The sequence below is a fragment of the Odocoileus virginianus genome, chromosome 9 (assembly GCF_023699985.2).
Source record: "Odocoileus virginianus isolate 20LAN1187 ecotype Illinois chromosome 9, Ovbor_1.2, whole genome shotgun sequence".
Classification (NCBI taxonomy): domain Eukaryota; kingdom Metazoa; phylum Chordata; class Mammalia; order Artiodactyla; family Cervidae; genus Odocoileus; species Odocoileus virginianus.
The window spans coordinates 65,176,882-65,196,879 of NC_069682.1; the positions used below are offsets into that span (position 1 = coordinate 65,176,882).

Here is a 19,998-nt window from a genome sequence, read left to right on the forward strand (position 1 = left end):
CGGGCCCCGCCCCCGCCTCGGCCCGGGTGGTCACCGGGGGCGGGGGGCATCCGGGTCCTCAGTCACCTGACAGGACACCCCCCCACCCCCAGCAAGGGGGGAGTGTTCCAGGCGCTTTGCCCAGAGGCCTAAAAATCCTAGCGAGTTGGAGACCAGCGGGGCCGACGTCGGGTCCCCCCACACCCCGGGAGCGATGTCGGCCGAGGCAGCGTCCTCCCCCCGCCATCCCCGGAACCGGAGGCCAGACCAGATGCACCGTTTTTCCAAAAAGAGCAATCTGGTGCACTTCTGGGCCTCCCGGCCGGGCTCCTACTTACAAAGGAACCTTTGGGTTCCCCAAGTAGAACTTAGGCAGATGTTGGCGTAGGGCTGGTTTTGGAGCGGAGCCGGGCCTACTCATCTCTCTCTTGGGGCCAGGAAGGAAGGTGGTCTTGTTTGGTTTGGAAAAGCCCGAGGGGAGGCAGTGGATGTTTTTCCCGCCGCTTCTTTTGTCCTGAAGCTGAATTTTGGAGGTCTGTGTGCGTGGGCAGACTCCCAAAGCCAGGGCAAGGAAAGGGGCCAGGCTTCCCCTTGTCCTTTGGAAGCACATTCTCCAGAGCTTGGCCCCAGAAAGGCCAGCCTCACTGCTTCGTGTCAGGTACTCTTCAAGAGGACACAGCCAAATTGGGGTCCAGCCCTTTGTGTCCTGCGTCCTGTGGCTGGAGGGAGCCAGGAGCGGCTACTATTTCCTGCCTCTTTGCCGTCCCAGACCTGACCTTGGCTGCTTCTGCGAAAGAGAGAGTTGGGGGATTTTGAAAAACCCCAGATCCTTCAGAGAGTGATGCCACTGAGCGCGTGCCTATGCTGTGGCCGGATGGGCCCCGCAGCTCTGCCCTTCATTCTCCCGCCTCCAAGTGTGAGATGATGTGTCTGCAACCCCAGGCTGTGGGTTGCTTCCTGCAAGAACCCCCCACAACCCCCCACTTCCACCCCCTATCCCCCTGAGACTGGAGTTAGAGGAGGCTCAGAATTAGGACTGTGAAGAGGAAGAGGGTTCAGGAAGTGACACCCCCTAAGAGAAGGTCTTCCAGACCTTGGGTATGGCGTACCTGTGTGTAGATGACTGAGGAGACGGGGAGGAAGGAAGGTCTTGTGGTGAGACAGCCATCTTCAGCCGCACACTCCCGATCTCACATAGCTGCTGAACTTCCACACGACAGCAGCCTTCCTCCATGGCCCCCCTCGGGCCTTGGTAGCCAGCGGGAGAAAATGTGAGATGATTTGAGAGCCTGGATTCCAGAGTGGAGGAAGGACAGACCCTGCAGAGGGCGGGAGGGACATCACCCCGGCATCAGACTCAGGCACGGCCCCTTCCGTGTGTCTGTGGGTTCCCCAGGCTCTCCTGAACTGGTAGCGGCTGGCTGAGGTTCCCAGGTAGACTTCTGGCTAAGAGGCTGCGTTTCACACCGTGCACAGGACCAGCAGGCAGTTGAAGTGCAGCCCAGCGGTTGAAGGCAAGGTTGGGCTTGAAGCCCGTTGTCTTGGTTGTGTATCCCACCCAGCCAGCTACTTCTCTGAGCCTTAATGTCACCATCTGTGAAGTGGGAGTAATAATATCTCCACCAAATGGGGTTATTCTAGGTGGGTAAAGGAGAGGATTAATGTAAAACAATATACGTGGGCTTCAAATCAAACCTTGCCTTCAACCGCTGTGCTGCCAGACACATTCTCAATGTTTAATAAACGTAAGCTGTTATTCATGACTACAGTAGTAGACTATGACTGCCCCCCTTGGACTGGGACTGTATGGCTGCACAAAAGGGTGAGGGCGCAGGAAGGGAGGAGCATGGGGACCCAGCTCACATTTCACTGAGATCACTACCCGGAAAAGGGAGGAAATGGTTTTGCTTTGCCCCGACCCAAATACTAGTCACCCCCCTATCACGTAGAGCAGGGTATGTATGGAGTTGTCTTGAGGAGACTTGCACATTTGTCTCCTGGGTGGGTGACTGTCTTGTCTGTAAGTTGGGGCCTGTACAGAAGGAAGGGGTATGGAGAGGCAAGGGGCTAGTCCACCAGGTCTCAGGTCTTGGGGGCTGGAGGCAGGAATGCCAAGGACCTGATAACCCCAGCCCCTGTGGGTCGGTCCATCAGAGGGGTGCAAATTCAGTGACCTCATCAGTGAGCTGGGATTTGAGAGGCCTGGAGCCTGGGCAGAGGAGGTAGAAGGGGCCCTGGCCCATTGATAAGTTGCAGCCCGAGACTGAAGGAATCTGGGTGAGAAGCCTGATGGACACTGGTGTGCAGTTCAGGCCTTGCTGCCAGAGCCTTCCGCTGAAGCTGCCCCAGAGCTGCTTGTTTGTGGGTGCACCTCATTGCTGGGTTCTGATCCCTGCCGCCACCTCTGTAGGTTGAGGAAGTTTGGAGTGCCAGCAGGGCCCCTTGCCACCTGGCCTCTTGCCCAGGTGCCTCAGATGCCTGGCCTTTTCCTGCTGACCCTGCCAGGGTACCATGCAGTGTCTGTAACCTGGCCAGAGAGAGAGACACTTGTGGGACTCAGGTTATCCGTGGGCCTGCAGGGAGACGGGGTTCGGTGTAAGTGCGCGGCGCTCACAGAGAGGACCTCATTCTGGCCTGAGTCCGTGCCCGCCCGCTCCATCCTCCACTTGTGAAATGCGGCCGGCAGGTGCTCACCTCGCGGGTGGGAGCTTGTCTTCGAAGGGGTGGGGTTGGTGCTGGTTGTCACGGTGGTGTGACAGGAACCCGGTCGGTGTTTGGCTTTTTGTACTACAGATACTTACATAAATGAGTACAAAGCAATTACAGACTTCCTGCTGAGTGCTACAGAGACATGTCATCATGTTTTCTTGGCAGATCCGTTAAAGGGCCCCAGGGGGTGGTCTGGAGTGCCACCCCACTTTATAGATGGGGAAATGGAAATGCAGGGAGTGAACTGTGCTGCCCCGTGACAGCCTCAGTGGGACCCAGCCCTCCCGGCAGGTGCTGGCCGGCCAATCCCAAGGGCACTCTCTGCCCTGGCGTTGTGCTCTGAGTGGCCTCAGGCCCCCAATCCTGGGGTCAGCATCGCTCCTCTGAAGAGAAACCTTCCTGTTCAGACTGTACCTGACGGACAGCCCTGGCCTTTCTCAGCTGTGGCTCCACACTTGTGGGTTGACATGTTCAGTCAGGGGTCGCTGTGGGCACAGTGGCTCGGGTGGGGAATTGCAGCCACGGGTTTTCGTCTTTGTCTTTGCAATCGATACCCTTTTAGACACCAGACTTCCTTAGGTGGTGAATCAAAATAGGCCCTTGCCTTCAGGGAAACTGACGAGGACAATGGTGGTGACAGTTGCTGCTCCCTTTGAGGCCGGGGGCGGGAGGGTGGAGGGTGGCAGAAGAAGGCAAATACCCCAGACAAGGCAGGCAGGCTCGTGGGAGATGTGACATAGGGACCCGCAGTCTGAGGCCCGACCCCTGTGGCTGTCAGACCGCGGAGGAGACAGACCCCAGGGCCAGCTCTGAAGGCTGCGCCCGGGGAGGGCGGGCCTGTGGCTTCGGGGATTTTCCTTGTGCTGCCGGGTTGGTCCCCGTGGGAGAGGGGTGAGAGCACGTGTCCGGATCTCCACAGCTCACCATCCTCGCCTGTGTGTTTCCTGTCTGACTATAGTTTTTCCAGGGGAAGTCAGAACTCTCAGTGTTTCCTCAGCCCCCCCGGCTTGCCCTGATGTGTGGGTTTCCAGGCCGGCCCGGCCAGGCCCCTGTGCATCTGGGGCTTTGTCTTTCCTGGGAACCTTAGGGACGGGGTTTGCTGTGCCTGGGAGAGCTGAGCACACCACGCCAGGGACCCCCAGCACCTCCAGCTTCTCCCCTGTGTGTGTGCCGGGGCCCGCACATACGTGCACAAGTGCACAGGCTGGAGTCATCAGTTAGAGATCTTGGCCGCTGGCTTGTTTTGGGTTGCCCCTTGGAATGAGGGGCATTTGCTTGCTCAACAGATACTATGTGAACACCTCCTGTTTGCCCAATGCTAGGCACTGAGAGTTCAAAAGATGAACAAGACCTGGACTGTGCCGTTGAGGAACAACTCTTGGAAGAGGCAGGTTTGGAGATGTGTAATTATAACCCCATGTGTTCCGCACCGTAATAAAGGTCCAGGCCCAGAGCTTCCTGTGTGCAGAGGGATGAGCTCTGCCCAGCAAGCTGGGGGTCTAGAGGAGAGAGCCAGGAGGGCTTCGCAGGGGAGGTGGCTGGTGAACGGGCCTGAGTGGTTGAGGACCTTGCCTGTGCCCTGGTTGAGGCCCCGAGGACCGCTGCACAGGGTGGCTTTGGGGGGCAGAGCAGGGAGGGCCATGGCGGGCCGAGCCTCGTGGGTCATGCTCTGTCCTGTAGCAGAGCTGTCACCAGAGGCTGAAGCGGGATGTCTGGGGGAGGTTGAGGAGGGGGACCCGGGAGCCGCTGCGGGAGATGGCACGCCTTGTCTGCTAGCCGGCCGGCGGAGGCAGGCGGATGAGCGGTGATGGAGGCGTGGGGCGGTGTCTGGAGGCAGGAGGCAGAGGAGCCGCAGCGGCTGAGCACCTGGGCTCTGAGCACTCACGCCGCCTGGGTTAAAAGCCTGCTGTGCGGCTCTCTTGCTCTGTGACCTTGATCGTGTGACTTTCTCATCTCTGAAAGAGAGATGGTAACAAACACGTTTTTCTCGTAAAGGTTTTGTGAGGATTCGGTGAGAACGTGTAAGGTGCTTGGCATCGAGTGTAGCGTGTGAGTGCTTCACACGTGGGAACCCTGATGAGGAGGACCCTTTAGTGGAAGGGAGCAAATGTACATGTGGTCGAGGGGGCTGGCTGCCCCGTACTTTGATGTGGGGACCAGGAGGCCACCTAGCCCCTGTCTCTTGTCATCAGGGCTCTTTCCTGCCCGAGTTTTGCAGGGTGTCAGGGCAGCTGACTAGGAGCAGCTGCTTCGGTATCACATAAAGATATCAGATTGGTCTGTTTCTAAGAACTTCGCCCTTAGAAATGGTATCTGAGTCCGTTGGTGGGAGACCCCTGACTTCTAGGAAAGGCTTTAACGCCAGCAGCTCCTTGAGCTAGGGCCCGCTTTTGCCTCTCCTGTCACTATCCGTACTGGTCTCTATTAACTCAGGGCGTCTCTTCCTACTCTGCCCTTTCTCTGATGTGGCTTCAAAGAGGTCGGTGAGAGCTAAAGGTGGAGGGAAGAAGTGAAGCCTGCAGTAGCAAAGGCCTGATGCTAGAGGATAGGAGACTTCCCCCACTGCCAGTCCTGCTCTTAGAACTGCAGGAGTCAGTGGGGATTTGAGGGGAGTCCCAGGAGAAGCGGGGCGGGGAGGGGAGTGCTCTGGCTTCCCCGGGGGACATCTGTGAAAGCAGCCTGGTAACAGGTGATGAGACTCCAGGCCGAGCCCAGGGTGAGGAGTGGTCCCCAGCAGCTGTGGCCAGAATCAGTCAGATTTGGGTAAGAGTCAGCTCTTCTGTGCCTTTGGATCCAGGGCACCTGAAACTGATCTTCAGCTCTAAATGTAGCAGAGAGGCAGGCCCGGGGCTCTCCCTCACAGAGGGAGGGAGCCTCCCCCTCCGCCGTCTGTTGACAGTGGTCAGGTGAGGTCCATGTGAGCATACTCAGGACAGCCCGGGGCCCTCGTGGGTGCTCAACAGCTCCGGGTTTCCTTTGCCTTCACCATAGCTTACCACAGTGCTCCAGTTCTTTCCACCACCACGCTGGCCTCGAGGCTACTCCAACAGCTGGGGGCTGAAGTCTGTTTCTTCCTTCTGTGTTCCCTCCCTGAGTCTGTTCACGGAGGTCCCGGGCAGGAGAAAAATCGGGTGTTTGAGTCGTGCATTGGTTCATGGAGCATTTTCTCGTCCACGGGGTGTTACAACTCCACCTCAGCTCCCGCAGAGAGACGGGCGCCAGGCTCCTCCTCGCAGAGGAGGAAGTCGGGGCCCCAAGGCGAAGGCCACCCAGCGAGTTCATGGTGGTGCTGGGACCGGAGCTGGAAGTCCCAATTCCCTCTGCCGCATCCAGTTGATCCCCCCACTTGGGGGCAGGTGACACGTGAGTGTTGTGGAGGAGCAGGGTTTTTATTTACCTGGACGGGGCTGTCTGATCTCTCCTCCACCCCCTGGCCGGATGCGCTGTTCAGCCAGCCCAGGCTTCGGTCTGGACACACTGGACTCAGGCTCCCTCTGCAGTCCCCACATCGAGACGCGGTCCTCCCTGCTGGGGTGGGCGGGCAGCCCGAGAGCCGTGCTCTGACTTGCTCTCCCTGGGTTGTGATGACAGCCGCCCTGAGCCTCTGCCAGGGAAGGGGGAGCCTGGGGCTTCATGCTGGAGGTGCCCTGAGAAGGGCCTTTGCGGGACCCAGCGACAAGCTAAAGCATGTGCCCTCACCCGTGGGTTCCTGCGTTCATCCCACATTGAGTGTGGCCTCCGCTCCCGTGTTTGGAGCACACCCAGTGGACATGGTCGCTCCCACCTCTGACCTGTTCGCTGAGGCCTATCTCCAGCGTCATGTGCTTTCCATGTCACCATAGCTACCCTTTCTTTTGAAAACAGCTTTCTTGGGCCCCTGCAGCACATGAGCGGGTGAGACGCCGCGTGTGCCCCCCTGACTGGATGCTGCCATTTGCTGATGTGCCAGGTGCCGTGGAGGCTGAGGGTAAATGCAGGGGTTGAGGCTGTCCGGGCACTGAGAGGGATGCAGGCTGGGGCGGCTCCGTGGGTCTGCAGGGGCGGGGTGTGCCGTGTTCGTCCCCGTGGCTGACAGCAGCCGGGCCTGGCTCTCCCCCGTGCAGGCCATGGGCGCCCCTGTTTGTGCAGAAGGTTCTCGGTGGCGTCGGGTCTGCCCCCGGGTGCAAGGCCGGAACACCCGGGGCAGACGAGGCCGGGGCGGGGGGAGTTAACGCCTGGCACCTGGGCACGGGGTGCAGGAAGGGCGGCCCCAGGGTTGTGGCAGGTCGACTGTAGCCCCTGGTGGTCAAGAGGCGGCCTGCGCTGGGGTCTCGGAAACAGGGAGCTTGGTGTTCCGGCTCCGAGGCATTGCAGCTGTGCCCTTGCCTGATGGTATCTCCTCCTTCACCCCAACACACGTGCCCCTGCTCACGCCGCCACAGCTTCCTGCCATCGACCCAGGGTTTTAGGGCCACCGTTGGCGGCTGAGTGTGCTGGGCCTCCAGAGGGAGTGGGCCCGAGGCCGCCTGGAGACGGTGCTCCGCCCCGCAGGGGAGGAAGAACGTGGGAGGGGGCCAGGCCGAGCAGGTGCTGCAGGTGGTCGCTCTGGGGGAGGCCGAGGCCTCGGGGGTGCAGCTCAGAGTCTCCGCTCGCCCTCCTGCCTCCGCTCTTGATGGGCTCCCTCTCCTCATGCAACCAGTGCCTTTTGAGGTGGTGCTTGGCTCGCCTTTGAGAGGCTGCAGTGGCTGAGTGCCCAGCACAAGTCCTAGCTCTCCCCGCTGCACCTCGTCACCTCCTAGGAACCCGGCCGTCCTGGGGGAAGCAGGGAGGCCTCCTTTTTACAGCCCACATGTAGACTTCATATATAGGCACTGCGCTTCCTTCCGGGCCCTTCCTGGCGTTGGCCGGTGGCCCTGGCTTTGGCAAGACTCAGGATGCAGAGTAAGCGGGGCAGGGCTTTCTCCTGCAGGACTGGCATCTCCCTTGCTGAGCCAGGCCTGGCACCGAGCAGCCTTGGGTTAGGAGGCAAGGAAAGGAGGTGACCCAGTCCTTGATCCTGGGAAGCTTGCGATCTGGAACGTGCGGAAAACCTTGAGAGGCCCGGGCCAGCAGGAGATGGTTGTGCCAAGTGCTGTTGGCTGAGCCTGGGGCTCCAGACAGTGGCAGCCTGTCGCTGTGGGTCGCTCCCCCTGCTGGCTGGCAGGCTGGCATTGGCTGGAGGGTCAAGGCGTGGGCTCTGTGAGGAGCAGCGGTCTGACCAAAGCTCCAGGCCCTGGCGGCGGACAACTGACCAGACTGGTGAGGGCTTGGACTTGGGCGCGTTTGACCACTTGTTTGTGTGAGATCTAATTCTAACTCAGCAGGGGCGGGCCATGCGTGTTGGGGTTGGCTTCCTGTTTTCCTGGACACCTGGGGATATGGCTGAGCTGAAATGTCCTGAGGGAAGTGGTGTTTTTAGAGGTGCCCCCTGCGGCCCAGTTCACAGTGTCCTTGGCGTGGCCTTGCCCATGGCGGGAGTAGGGCTTTGACCATCCTGGGCCTCTGGCTGTGGGTGTGAGGTGGGTGAATGCGAACGCCGTGGGATGGGTGACTTCAGCCTCAGGCCTGGGGAGTGTGGGCCCGGGTTCCTGAGCGACTGACCCAGGAAGGAGGGGGGGCTGGGCACGCTCCCAGAGGCTGCTTCTCCGCCTGCTCCAGGGCAGGAGGTCAGCTGCGAGGTTGGGAGGCTGGGGAGCAGCAGGGGCTGACAATGGCTCTGCAGAGCACGTCCCCTCATTTGTCATCCAGCTGTTAGGTGGTAGCTCTCCTGTGCCGACCCTAACCCAGTAAGAGGGTGACGCGCCTGTGTTCTCTTGTCAGCTCCCAGCTGGGACTGTGGCCCTTCTTGGGAGCTCTGAGCATGTCCAGGATGGAGGTTAGAACAGGTTGCTCTCAGGGATCACTCGGGCCTCTTGAGGTCAGCAGTGAAATACAGAGAGGTCCCCTCCAGTGGGAACCCCTGATGCCCAGCTTGTTCCTGACGGCGTCTGGGTCCGTGGCCTGAGGACTGGCCCTCGCTGGAATGGTGAGGCTCTACAGGCTGGGGCAGGAGGTGAGGAGGCAGTGTCTGTGCTGGGAAGGTGAGGCGGGAGCTGTCTTAAGAGGCTGGAAATAGGGAATTAAAACCAGGAAGGGGAAGTCCCAGGGTAGCCACCCCTCTCAGCAGGGGAGTTGATTTCGAAGAATCTGAGCTGGGCTTCCCGGGGAGACGGGGAGCAGGTGTTCCCTCTCCCCTTGGAGTGGGCCATGTCCTGTGTGGGGTGACCTTGTGGGGCCGTGGCTCCCCCGGAAGCAAAGGGAGGACCGGTGAGTGGCGGGGCTTGGGCTGCTGTGGCCCAGAGGGAACGGCCCGATCCTGAGGCGAGGCCGGGCCAGCTGGTCTGAACCGGGAGAGCGGGTCAGTGGGCGGAGGAGGGCGTCTGAGTGAGCAGGCCTGCGACGTAATGACCCTGTCCATTGTTCAGAGTGTCTCCAGCCGGGACATTCAAGGTTGACCCTGTTGGGCATTTAAGGGCTGGCCCTACATTTCCCCCACTGTGGAGAGAACGGCCCGTGCTGGCAGTAATACAGAAACCAGAAAGGCGGGGAAGCATCACGGGTCAGTGAGCTCCGTGGGGGAAGGCCTCCGCCGTTCACCACCCCCACCCATAGCCCCTCTTCAGCCCCCAGCCAGAGGCCGCTCTCATTTCCTTTTGGGGGTGGGGGCCAGGCCCCGGTTTTTTTCTTTCCTCTCCTAATGCAATCCATTCTCTGCTAGGCACTGGGGCATTTGGTTCACAGCATCAAGGACCTTATGATCCAGTGGAGAAGATAGTCAAAGAGCCTTAAGATCCACATGATTCCCACTCATCTAGGTCCTTGGTAAACGTGGTCGTTAATATAAATAAAGCCAGTAGAGCTCGTTCAGGGATCAGATTGGAGGGTGGTGAGCGTCTACAGAGTCTAGTTTAGGCACCGCTCTGGAGGTGAAGCTGTTAACTGACGAGGTGTGGCAGGAGGCCTGGTTTTGGTGAGGGGTTGACTTTGAGGTCTGAGCTTCCCAGGTGGAGCTAGTGGTAAAGAGTCCACCTGCAATCCAGGAGACACGAGAGACGTGGGTTCAATCCCTGGGTCAGGAAGATCTAGAAGGAAATGGCAACCCACTCCAGTATTCTTGCCTGGAGAATCCCATGGACAGACAGCCCATGGGGTCACAGAGTCGGACACGGCCAAACGACTGAACACACACATGTGACTTGGAGGTAAACAGGCAGAGAGTTGGCTTGAAGGGTCTGAAGCTTACAGTCAGGGGCTGGAGTAGGGCTGTGTCTGTGAGTTTTCTGTGATTGGTAGTGAAAGCTATGGGCCTGCGTGATGCTGACTGGGGAGCAGGTGTTGCTTCGGGAGAGGAAATGCCCTTGGCCTGGGCCTTGATGAAGGCCAGCGTGTCATGGGTACAGTCATGGAGCCCAAGAAGCAGGAAATCAGAAGTCAAGAGCAGAAGTTCAGCAGGAGAGACGGTGTGGTCAGCTGTGTTGATTGCTCTGAGAGTCAGGAAAGAGGAGGCTGGGCACGTGACTTAAACCCAGGACAGTACTCTGTTCCTCCAGGTGGTCTGAATAGACAGTGAGAAGCATTTCATAGGGGCCTCCTGAAATCCTGGACATTCTATACCTGGCCTTGCTGGGCCCTCAGCTTCTCTCCTATAGCTGGGGGCCTGGCAGACACAGGCCATCTAGAAAGAACTTGGGCAGCATCAGCCTGCAGAGGGGACAGAGGTCAGCATGCCGAGGGCTGCCTGGGGAGTCCTGTGGGCCTGGGCAGAGAAGTTGAGTCCAGCTCCTGCTGCACTTGCCCCGCTGTGACATTGCTGGCCGGCGGAGGCCAACCTTCCCTCCCCTCTCATCCACCAGACTCTGAATGTTCTTTTCTCCAAACATTCGAAGCCTTGGCTTTCGTGATCCCACGTGGGTGAACCTGGGTAGGCCAGTCCTCCCGACCTGCCTTCTGTGGACAGGGTGGTCCCAGACCCCCGAGTCCAGCTGCTCACTTTCTCTGGCTCCCGGCGCCACCGACACTTCCCTGTTCCACCCTTTGTAGGCCCTCTTAGTTATCTGCTTCCCCATCTGTTTCCTCTGCTGGGCAGGGGCTTTCTGACTTTCTCAGGGGCAGGAATTCCAGTGCCTTATTCATCTCTGTTTACCCAGGACCCACCCTGGGGCCTGACCTGGAGTTGGTGGAGGTTTGGTGCATGTTTGATCTGGGTGATGGAATGAGAGAATAAGCCCAGTAGATAGCTGCTCATGGCTCTCCTGGCTTTGAGTTCTCTGGGTGGGGCCCCTTGCCCTTCCTTCCTTTGGGGCCTGGGCGTGCTGTTCCCACCACTGAGATGAGTGGGACTCATCTCGCATCCTGGGGACGAGGGCTGCCTTCCTGGACAGTGTGAGGGCTTGCTGCTTCTCCTCTATGATCCCAGTGTCAGGGGTGGCTGCTGCTGGGTAGAGGGTACCCATTCTGCCGTGAATTACCATTTGACTGTGACAAGACCCCTGGGAGCCTCCCGTTTCCTCATTGCTCCAAACAGGAGATTCACCTAGAATCTAGACTCCAGGCGATTCACAAACTGGCAAGGATCTGTTACAGCTGTGACGGAAGCAGTTGGTATGGAGGGGTGCAGGGTCCCATGTAGGAGGGTCCACAGACCCCCATCCACCTGTCTGAACGGTCTTTTCCTGGTCTTCTCTGTCAAGTGTCTGGAAGGGTAATGGACAAAACCCTGCCAGGCGCAGATGCCAAGCCCTGCCTGGGGTGGACCTTGCACTCCAGGGTTCCACTGGGGCTTCCCTGTTGTGTCCTGGGGGGGGGGGGGGGGGTCTAGTCCTTTCTCCCTGCTGTCTGGTTGAAGGTGCTGCTTTACCAGAAGGGAAAGGGGATAAAGCCCAGCCTTACCTTCTCTTTGCCGCTTGACCTGTGAGTCTGGATCCTCGTCCTCTGTGAAATAGAGGCTGAGAGCTACTCAGCCCTCGGCTCTCGCCTTTCTCCCTGGGAGCTGCTCCTGACTTCTGCCGGGAAAGTGGGGGTGGGGTCGGGCAGGGTGAGGACCCTCACTCCTGGTCCTCGGGCAGCAGGCAGCAGCTGGCAGCCGGCGCGGCCCAGCAGATTCCTGTCCCACCTGTGCCCAGGTTGTCTTGCCTTGTCTTTGGCCATCTCGGTCCTTTTCCTGAGCCATAACGCTGTCAGCTGTACATGGCTGGCTGGTCCAGGCGCCCTGGGGTGCAGAGCCCCTCTGCCCCTGGCTCCCTGGGGTGGGCAGCAGAGGTGCCCAGCCGGGAATCGGCTGGCTGGCAGGGCACTTCCCTTTCGTCCTCTGGGGAGCAGAGCTCAACTCTGTTCACGCCCCCCGGGCCTCGGTGTGTTGTTCTTTGGAGGGGGTGCAGGAGGCCAGTGACTTGTGGGGTGGGGGCTGGGAACGACCCAGCTGTGTATGTGGAGAAGGCGTGGGCGATGACAGGTCATTCCTGGGAAGATCTGTGCAACTCTCCTGGCACCCGCTTTTTTCACTCTCCTGGTGGCCTTGGCATAGAGCCAAGGAGGGCATGGTGCTCTGGGAGCCCTGCCTGTTCTCTTTTGTTTTCCCCAAAGCACCATCAGCTTCCCAGGGTTCCCACGGCAGGAACCTTTGTACAGGAACCTCCCAGTGTTTGCAGATTGCTCTGGCCCCCAGGGGCAGTGTCCTGCCCCCACGGTGACTGCTGTTGCGCCTGTCTGCATGGTCGCCTCACTGATGACTGTGCTCGCATATTTGTTGCAGCGTCTCAGCCTTTATTACCCCACTGTGCCACCTCTTCCAGGAAGTCATCCCTGATACCATCTTTGAGCATCTGTGGCCTCTTAGATAATTAGCTCTGGTGTCTAACTCTCATGTCCATTCCCGCTTTTAAGCACTCAGTCAGCATTTTGAGGCCTCCCCAGGGACCTGGGAATAGGCAAGTGTGGTCTTTTCCTTGTGGAACTCAGAGATCAATGACCTTGACACCAAGGAGGCACCAGACAGTGAGACTGGAATAGGGGAGCACCAAGTATGCCGCTGGACCAGGCCAGATGGAGCCTTAGCTGAAAAGGTGGCCCTGGCACGTGCAGGGGCTCAGAGGTAGGAGGAGTGCTCGGAGCTGAGGTGGGATGGGGGTCTCTGGGTCTCATGAGCTTGAGCAGACTTGGGCCCTTTTGAGGGATGCTGCTGGGCCTTGCGCAGCTTCCTCTGGTGCCCTGTGGGGCTGAGCATCCACAGCCCACAGGCAGGGGCAGTGCCAAGCCCAGGGGAAGGGACCTGTCCCGGTACTGCTCCCCTCTGTCAAGTTTTCTAGATTAAAAAAAAAAAAAACCTTTCATATTTATCATGACTTTGTTATTTTAAGTTGTAAAACATATTCACATGCATTTTAAAAAATTGGTATTATTTACTCATTGGCCATGCTGGGTCTTCGTTGCCGCTCGGGCCTTCTCTGGTTGTGATGAGCAGCGGTCTCTCCAGGTGCAGAGCACACGGGCTCATTGCTCCATGCCATATCTTCCCAGCCCAGCAATTGAACCAGTGTCCCCTGCATTAGCAGGTGACTTCTTAACCACTTGACCACCAGGGAAGTCCTACATGCATCTTTGTACAGCTAGTTTCTTTTGCAGTTTCTACCAATTTACTTATGTACATTTTAAAGGGAAAATGATCTTAGAAATATCTCAGCGAATGCATCTTTCATGTCCAGAAATTTCCGTTTTTGTTTTGTGGTGGTTTTCTTTACCAGATCTTCATCATTTGGGGGTTTAGTTTTCAGTATGTCCTCATGTCCCTTTCTAGCAAACTCGTCTTCCTGTCTGTGTAGTTCTCTGTCTGCATGTGAAGGGTTTACGGCGGCAGGCCCACCCCTCACTGAGGCCTTCAGTTTATCCCCAAGCCACCCAAGAAGAGACAGACTTGCTCAGGGCCCGAGCCGTATGCGTGGAAACAGGATTTGAAACTTGGCCTTTGTGATTTCAGACCTGTTAGTGTCCTGTTCTGGCCCCTCACCATAAGCACGGTGCGGGTGGTCTGGGGCTGTGGCTGCAGCAGGCCGGGTAAGCTTCTCTGGCTTAGAACATGTGCCCGGATGCGAACTCGGAGGCTCCATGAGTCCCAGGCTTCCCTCACGGTGCCCCACCCCTGTGAGACTGCATTTGGAGCTGGGGAAATGGCGTGGATTCTGTTCATTGGGCGCAGGCAGTGGTGGGCCAGCTTCACCCTGCCCAGGTTCGGGTTCGCCCCCAGAAAAGCACTGGCAGTGGCCGCCATTGTCTCCCCTGCCGCTGGCTCGTGTGGTCCCCGTGTTGGTGAACCTAGGCGCACAAGAGGGGGGCGTCAGACTTCCTGGGACTGGTGGCTCCTGGCAGGGCCCTGGTGCAACCCTGTGAGGTGGGAGGAATCCCCGGTTTACCAGAGGAAACGGAGGCCAGAAGAGCGTCGGACTGCCCGGGGCCACACAGCTCGAACGCACGCTGTGGTTCTCCTTTGCTGGGCCGGGCAGCCTTCAGAGAGGGTGGTCAGGGCAGGCTCGCTGAAGGAGTCGGAGGAGGTGGCCTGACCTGTGGGGGGTCCTCAGCCCTCAGGCCTGGCGTGTGAGTCCTTGGCCCGGGTGCAGGTGGTCTCCTGTTAGCCCAGAGCCTCTTGAGGAGGGCTGGTCTTATTTCTTCATGAGAGTTTGTGGGCGGTTAAATGCCAGGGACCGAGCCCCACTCCCTGCCCAGGCAGCTAATCTTGTCACTGTCTACCATGGCCTTGCTTGGAATGGTGAGGCCCACGCTGTTCCTGAAGCCTGGGAGCCTCTGTGTGGGCCTCAGACACCTGGTCCTGAGAGGAGCGAGCTCTCCATGGCTTCTGACGGGCCGAGGTGGCTGGGTTGTGCTGGTGAAGCTCCAGGCCCCTCTCAGGGGTGGGCCTTCGTCATAAACAAAAGCCGCCCTCCCTCCTGCCGGACGCCGGCCCAGCCTGGCTTCAGGCCCTGGATGTGGGGGCCTGCCCTTGTCCTCAGAGAGAGTCCCCATCTCCAGCCTGGCCAGGACCTCCTGGCATGGCTGGCCTTTCTTCTCCCCACGTCCCTTGAATGTTGTTCTCCAAGGTTGTGTGAGGGGATGAGTGCTGGGTCCTGGGTCTCTTGCCCCTCCAACCTGCCCTCCCTTCCCCCAGCTCCCAAGTCCTGGGAGGGTCTCCCTGCCCTCCTGTTCCTTTTCAGGTCTTATCCAGATTGTCTTGGGGGGGGGGGGCTCCTATCCCCTCCCTGAAACTAGGGTAGAGGCCATGCATGTCCCAGGGAGTCACCCCCCCCCGGGCTTGATGGCCGTCCCTGGCTCTCAGGAAGAGGACCCTGCTGTATTTATTCTGGGAGGCAGAGGGCAGGGGTGAGGCGGAGGGGGTGGAGGGTGAGGCCGGAGGTCACACAGGATGCAGCTTTTAAGAACCTGGTAGAGCCTCTCCCCCAGTGTCTCATCCTTCCAGCCTGTGGTTGGCTCGATGGACTTGAAAGGCGTTGGGCCCAGGCCGACAGCTCCAGAGCGGGGAAGTGCCCGGGGCCGGCGTGGGCAGCAGGAGCCTGGGAGAGTCGGGCACCTGGCCTGGGGCCGCTCTGTGCCTGCCTGGTCCCGTCTTGGGCGGAGCCTCCTCTGCTGTCTGTCCATCACAGTGGATGTATCCCGGGGCACAGGGCTGCCGCAGGGTCACCCAGGACCCACTGGCAGCGTGTCGTGTGCCCGTGTGGGGGCACTGTGGTGGCGGCCCGGCTGCAGGCTTCAGACTGACCCTGTGGTTGCTCACTGGGCAGGAGCTGCATCGTGGACTAACTGCCTCTAGTGACTGGTGGGCAACTGTGCAGAAGGGCCCAGACTGTGGGCCACGAGGCCTTGTTGGCCTGTGTGAGTTGTGTGTGTGAGGTTGTGTGAGGTGTGAGAGGGCATGGCAGCAGCCCTGCGCCGGAAAGGCACGCTGGTTTCTGTTTCAAAGGGCAGGGTTTGTGGTTATTCTGTAGTTTCTGATCTGGGCATTTCCTGTGCTCAGCTCTTCCTCCCATCCTGGGAACCCTGTCTCCTCAGGCCTGTGACTCAGTTTCCCTCCATGCCCCCCCTGTCATCACCTGAGGGTAACTCTTCACTTGAAGAACTCCACTCCCGTTTTTTGCTGTCCCTCCCCCCGTCAGGGTGCCTGCGTTTCCACTTGTTTGTTCAGTCATTCAGCAAGCTCTGGATGGCCTTGCCGGCCCCGGGAAAGATGAAGAACACATAGAAGCGCCCTTAGCAGTTACTGCGGGGGGTGTTTCCAGATTGGATCTCTGGTGGCAGAGAGTGGGGTCTGGGAGGCAGACCGTCCCTGGCTGGGACCAAGGTAAAGTGATGGACAGGAAGCATGACTGTTCTCGGCCCCAGCCCAGCTGGGTTGGGATGGAGCAGAGAAGATGGGGGAGCGGTAGGGCACTGAACCCCATCACAAAGGCCCTGAAGGCCGAAGAAGGAGTGGGCTCTCCCTCGTGAGCCATCTTGGGAGGACCAGAACAATGTCCTACACAGACTCGGGGGCTCGGGAAGGATGGCTGGGTGGTGAGAACTTGAGGGCCGGCAGGAAAGCAGGGGCTTCCGGCTGGAGGACCAGGCCTGGGGTTGCCAAGGGCATGGAGTAGGGCCCAGGTAGGACCAGCAGTGCCTTGGCAGGGGGCTGGGCATGGGGCCAGAGTGATGCCGCTGTCTGAGGTGAGGGGACAGATGGGGCACGGCTGTGGCTAGAGGGACTGGGCCTCTCAGAACTTTCCAGCCAGGGTGGTGTGTGCTTGGGCCAGGAGGGCTTGTGGGGGAGGTGGGCCCAGCAGCATGCTGGTACTGCTCCTGGCTCCAGGTCTTCCGGGCCAGTCTGGGTCGAGAGCCTCTGAAGAGGCTCCGGAGCCAAGGGAGCTCTCAGTCATTTCTGGCGGCTACGCCAGGCTCCCCTCTTTTGACCTCCCTGAATCTGTGTCTTCATCTGGCCTGGAAAAGCTGTCCTCTGTGTACGGTCCCAGCCTGGGGGCTGTGCAGCTGTGCCCTCTCCAGGCCTGGGGTCACATTCTGTGCGCCTGCTCCAACCGCAGACCCCCAAGACCCGTCAGGGAGCTGGAGGGAGGCTTGAGTGAGTGCCCACCATGTGCCACCTCCAGGGCAGGGCGCTCCGGGCTGTTGGACCAGAGCTTAGCAACCCCTCGCGGTGCCGCCTACCGTCACCTGCCTTCATGGGGACACAGTGGGGTCAGAGTGGTTGTTCCTCTGCCGAGGTCACACAGCTAAGGTGAGCTGGAGCTGGGAGTTTAGTCCTGGCAGGCCCACCCCTGAGTCCACGCAGGTCTCTTCTGGAGGAATTCAGTCACAAGCTCTTTGCTCTAGAGGTGGTAAAACCCAGATGGAGAGAAGTTAAACGAGTCACTCGGCGTGGTCTGAGTTAGTGGCTGAGGCAGTTTGTCTGCTGCGCGGCCAGGGTGGGAGCCGTCCGTGGGCAGCCCTGCTCTTGCTGGCACTTGCTCGGGGATGTTTAGGGGATGGGTCATTGGGGCTGCACCAGGTCTGTTGGCCCAGTACCTGCTCCCCGCCTTGGCCTCTGAGACCCATTTGGGCCTGCCCCTCCCCAGCCTGAACCTTGGGACCTCATCATTCAGCTGATGCACTTTTGTGTCAGGAAATGGTCCTCAGGCTTTCAGTCATGGGTCCCTATTTTTCTTTCTCGAGTCCGGCTTTCTCCAGGTCAGAGTGACCCTGTGTTGTCAGGGAGGGAGCGTGCAGAGCACAGAGCTCCTTGTTCCCCCAGACCCCCAGCTTTTAGCAGAGCTCTGCCCGGGGACTTAGAGCAGCTCTCTCCCCTCCCCCAGTGGGTCTGAGTGGTCTTGACTGTCCCCGGGGGGCCGTCTCTTTCGGTGGTCCTCTCTGAAGAGGGTGTGGGAATGGGCGGGGAGCCCAGGCAGCCCTGCTCACCTTGGGAGGCCTGAGCCTGACCTTGGCCTCTTCCTGCCCTCCCAGTTGACATTCGAGAAATCAAGGAGATCCGCCCAGGGAAGACCTCACGGGACTTCGATCGCTACCAAGAGGATCCTGCTTTTCGACCGGACCAGTCCCACTGCTTCGTCATTCTGTACGGAATGGAATTTCGCCTGAAGACCCTGAGCCTCCAAGGTGGAGCTGAGGGGCTGGAGGAGGTGGGAGGTTGGGGGGCGCAGCCCAGCCCCAGGCTCAGCTCTTTATCCCCTGCTCACAGCCACATCTGAGGACGAAGTGAACATGTGGATCAAGGGCCTGACTTGGTTGATGGAGGACACATCGCAGGCAGCCACACCCCTGCAGATTGAGAGGTGAGAACCCCCTCCTGATGGTGAGGTTGGGGCACCGGGCCCTCGGAGCAGGGCAGGGGCTCCCGGGCCTCTGCGCCCAAGCCTGCCTGCTGGTCTCCTCCCCAGGCCTGGTCTCACTTCAGGCTCCTCTCCCACCAGGTGGCTGCGGAAGCAGTTCTACTCAGTGGACCGGAACCGTGAGGACCGGTGGGTGCTGAGCTGGGGTCCTATCCCGGCAGGGCGGGTTGGGGCGACCAGAACAGTGGCCCTGCTTCGAGAACCGGAGGATCTGCCTCACGCACGGCTGGGGTGGGCATGCCGTCTGGCACAGGCACTTCCTGCAGTCAGCTGTCCGAGGGCCTGTGCCAGCTGGTGGGGAGGCCAGTGACGATAAGCCAGATGCACCACTGCTGTGGGCCGAGGCGGGAGTGCAGAACCAGCTCTGGGTGTGCTTTAGTGTGTTTGGGGGGTGCCTTGGAGCTCACACAGGACCTTCCCTGGTGGCTCAGACGGTAAAGCATCTGCCTACAATGCGGGAGACCTGGGTTCAATCCCTGGGTAGGGAAGATCTCCTGGAGAAGGAAATGGCAACCCACGCCAGTATCTTATTGCCTGAAAAGTCCCATGGATGGAGGAGTCTGGTAGGCTACAGTCCATGGGGTCACAGAGTCGGACACAATTGAGTGATTTCACTTGCCTTTTCCTTTTGGAGCTCATGTCTTTGAGGCCACGGTGTGACAGCCAGAGGGGCTACAGAGGTGTGGGACAAAGGCCAGGCGGTAGATGAGGAGGACTGCTGGCAGGGGGAGAGGCGGGCACCATGGAAGGTTTTGAAGAGAAGTGTGATGTGACCTGAGGTCAATTGTACAGGGCGGTCGGCGGGTGGAGAGCTTGCTTATGGGGAAGTGGCTCCGACTCTCCCAGTGAAGACAACGGCTAGGTCAGGGTGGGGTGTTAGGAAGGGGTTGGATTTCGGCGGGGCTATATTTTTGAAGATAGAGCTCAATGGAATTTGCTAACACATCAGTTCTGGAGCGTGGAGGAGAGTTGAGGTTTATATTAAGCTTTGGTCTGAGCGTCTAGAAAGGTGGGTTGCCCTTGACTGAGATAGGGAAGACTATGAGAGGGACACATTTGAGGGGGTGAGTCCCGCGATGCCCGTAGATGGTTGGGTAGAGGCGTTGAGCAGGCAGGTGGGTAGAATGAGCTCAGGGACAATGCTGGCCAGAGATGGGACCCGGGGAGCACAGCACGTAGCGGGTTGGGGAGGCTAGAGGCGCCTGCAGGCAAACACAGCAGGGAAAGATGAGAGGGCTGGTGGCCGATCCCAGCCTAGGCTGCTTGTCCACTGGGGCCTGGAGCGGTGAGGAGCTGAGGAAAGAGGAAAACCGGAGGAGACAGAGCCCTGGAAGCCCAGAGAGGAGGGGCTGGTCAGCTGTGCCATGCTTGTCACGTGGGGATGACCAAGAGCTGTCGGCGACCTCGAGGCTAATGGAGGAGTGGACACGGGGTCCCGGGAGTGAGAGGAGTCTGGGTGGCTCCTTCAGAGCACTGCTGTGAGGAGGAGCAGAGAAGGGGCAGCTGCTGGAGAGGAAGCAGGGCAGACAGGTGTTTTGGGGGGAGTGGTTTCAACCTGCATGAGATGCTGGTGGCAAGGAGCCCACAGAAGGAAGGCCGGGTGAGGCAGGTTTCCTAACCCACCCCAGGAGGGCCCTGCCTGCCCCCTCCTAGGTGACCGAGGCCAGGCAGGCGCTGGCTGGAAGAGAGCAGGGCTGCCAGGGCCAGAGGAGATGTGCCCGCCTTCCCCTCTGTGTTGCCCCCTCCCAGGAGAGGCCTCCCTGTCCTCATCTTTTTCTTCCTGTTGCCTGGCCGAGCATGGTCCTCTGCCCCATCCTCAGGTTGCCTCGGAAGGCAGGGCACTTCTGTGAGGTCCTGGGACCGTGCCTCATCGCCA

The 19,998-nt window shown here is 59.5% G+C and overlaps 1 protein-coding gene across 2 annotated transcripts in view; it reads left to right on the forward strand.

The window, feature by feature from the left end:
* PLCG1 (phospholipase C gamma 1) overlaps positions 1-19,998 on the forward strand; it is a 33,636-nt gene that overhangs the window by 1,002 nt on the left and 12,636 nt on the right. Inside the window, exons 1-4 of one of the 2 annotated variants that reach the window (XM_020869709.2) lie at positions 6,598-6,655; positions 17,737-17,889; positions 17,972-18,065; positions 18,204-18,251. In XM_020869709.2, coding sequence (XP_020725368.1) covers positions 6,613-6,655; positions 17,737-17,889; positions 17,972-18,065; positions 18,204-18,251 — 338 coding nt within the window. In that variant the 5' untranslated portion in view covers positions 6,598-6,612. Of the gene's footprint in view, positions 1-6,597; positions 6,656-17,736; positions 17,890-17,971; positions 18,066-18,203; positions 18,252-19,998 lie in introns of those variants that run through there. The other variant, XM_020869708.2, reaches the window with a different exon arrangement.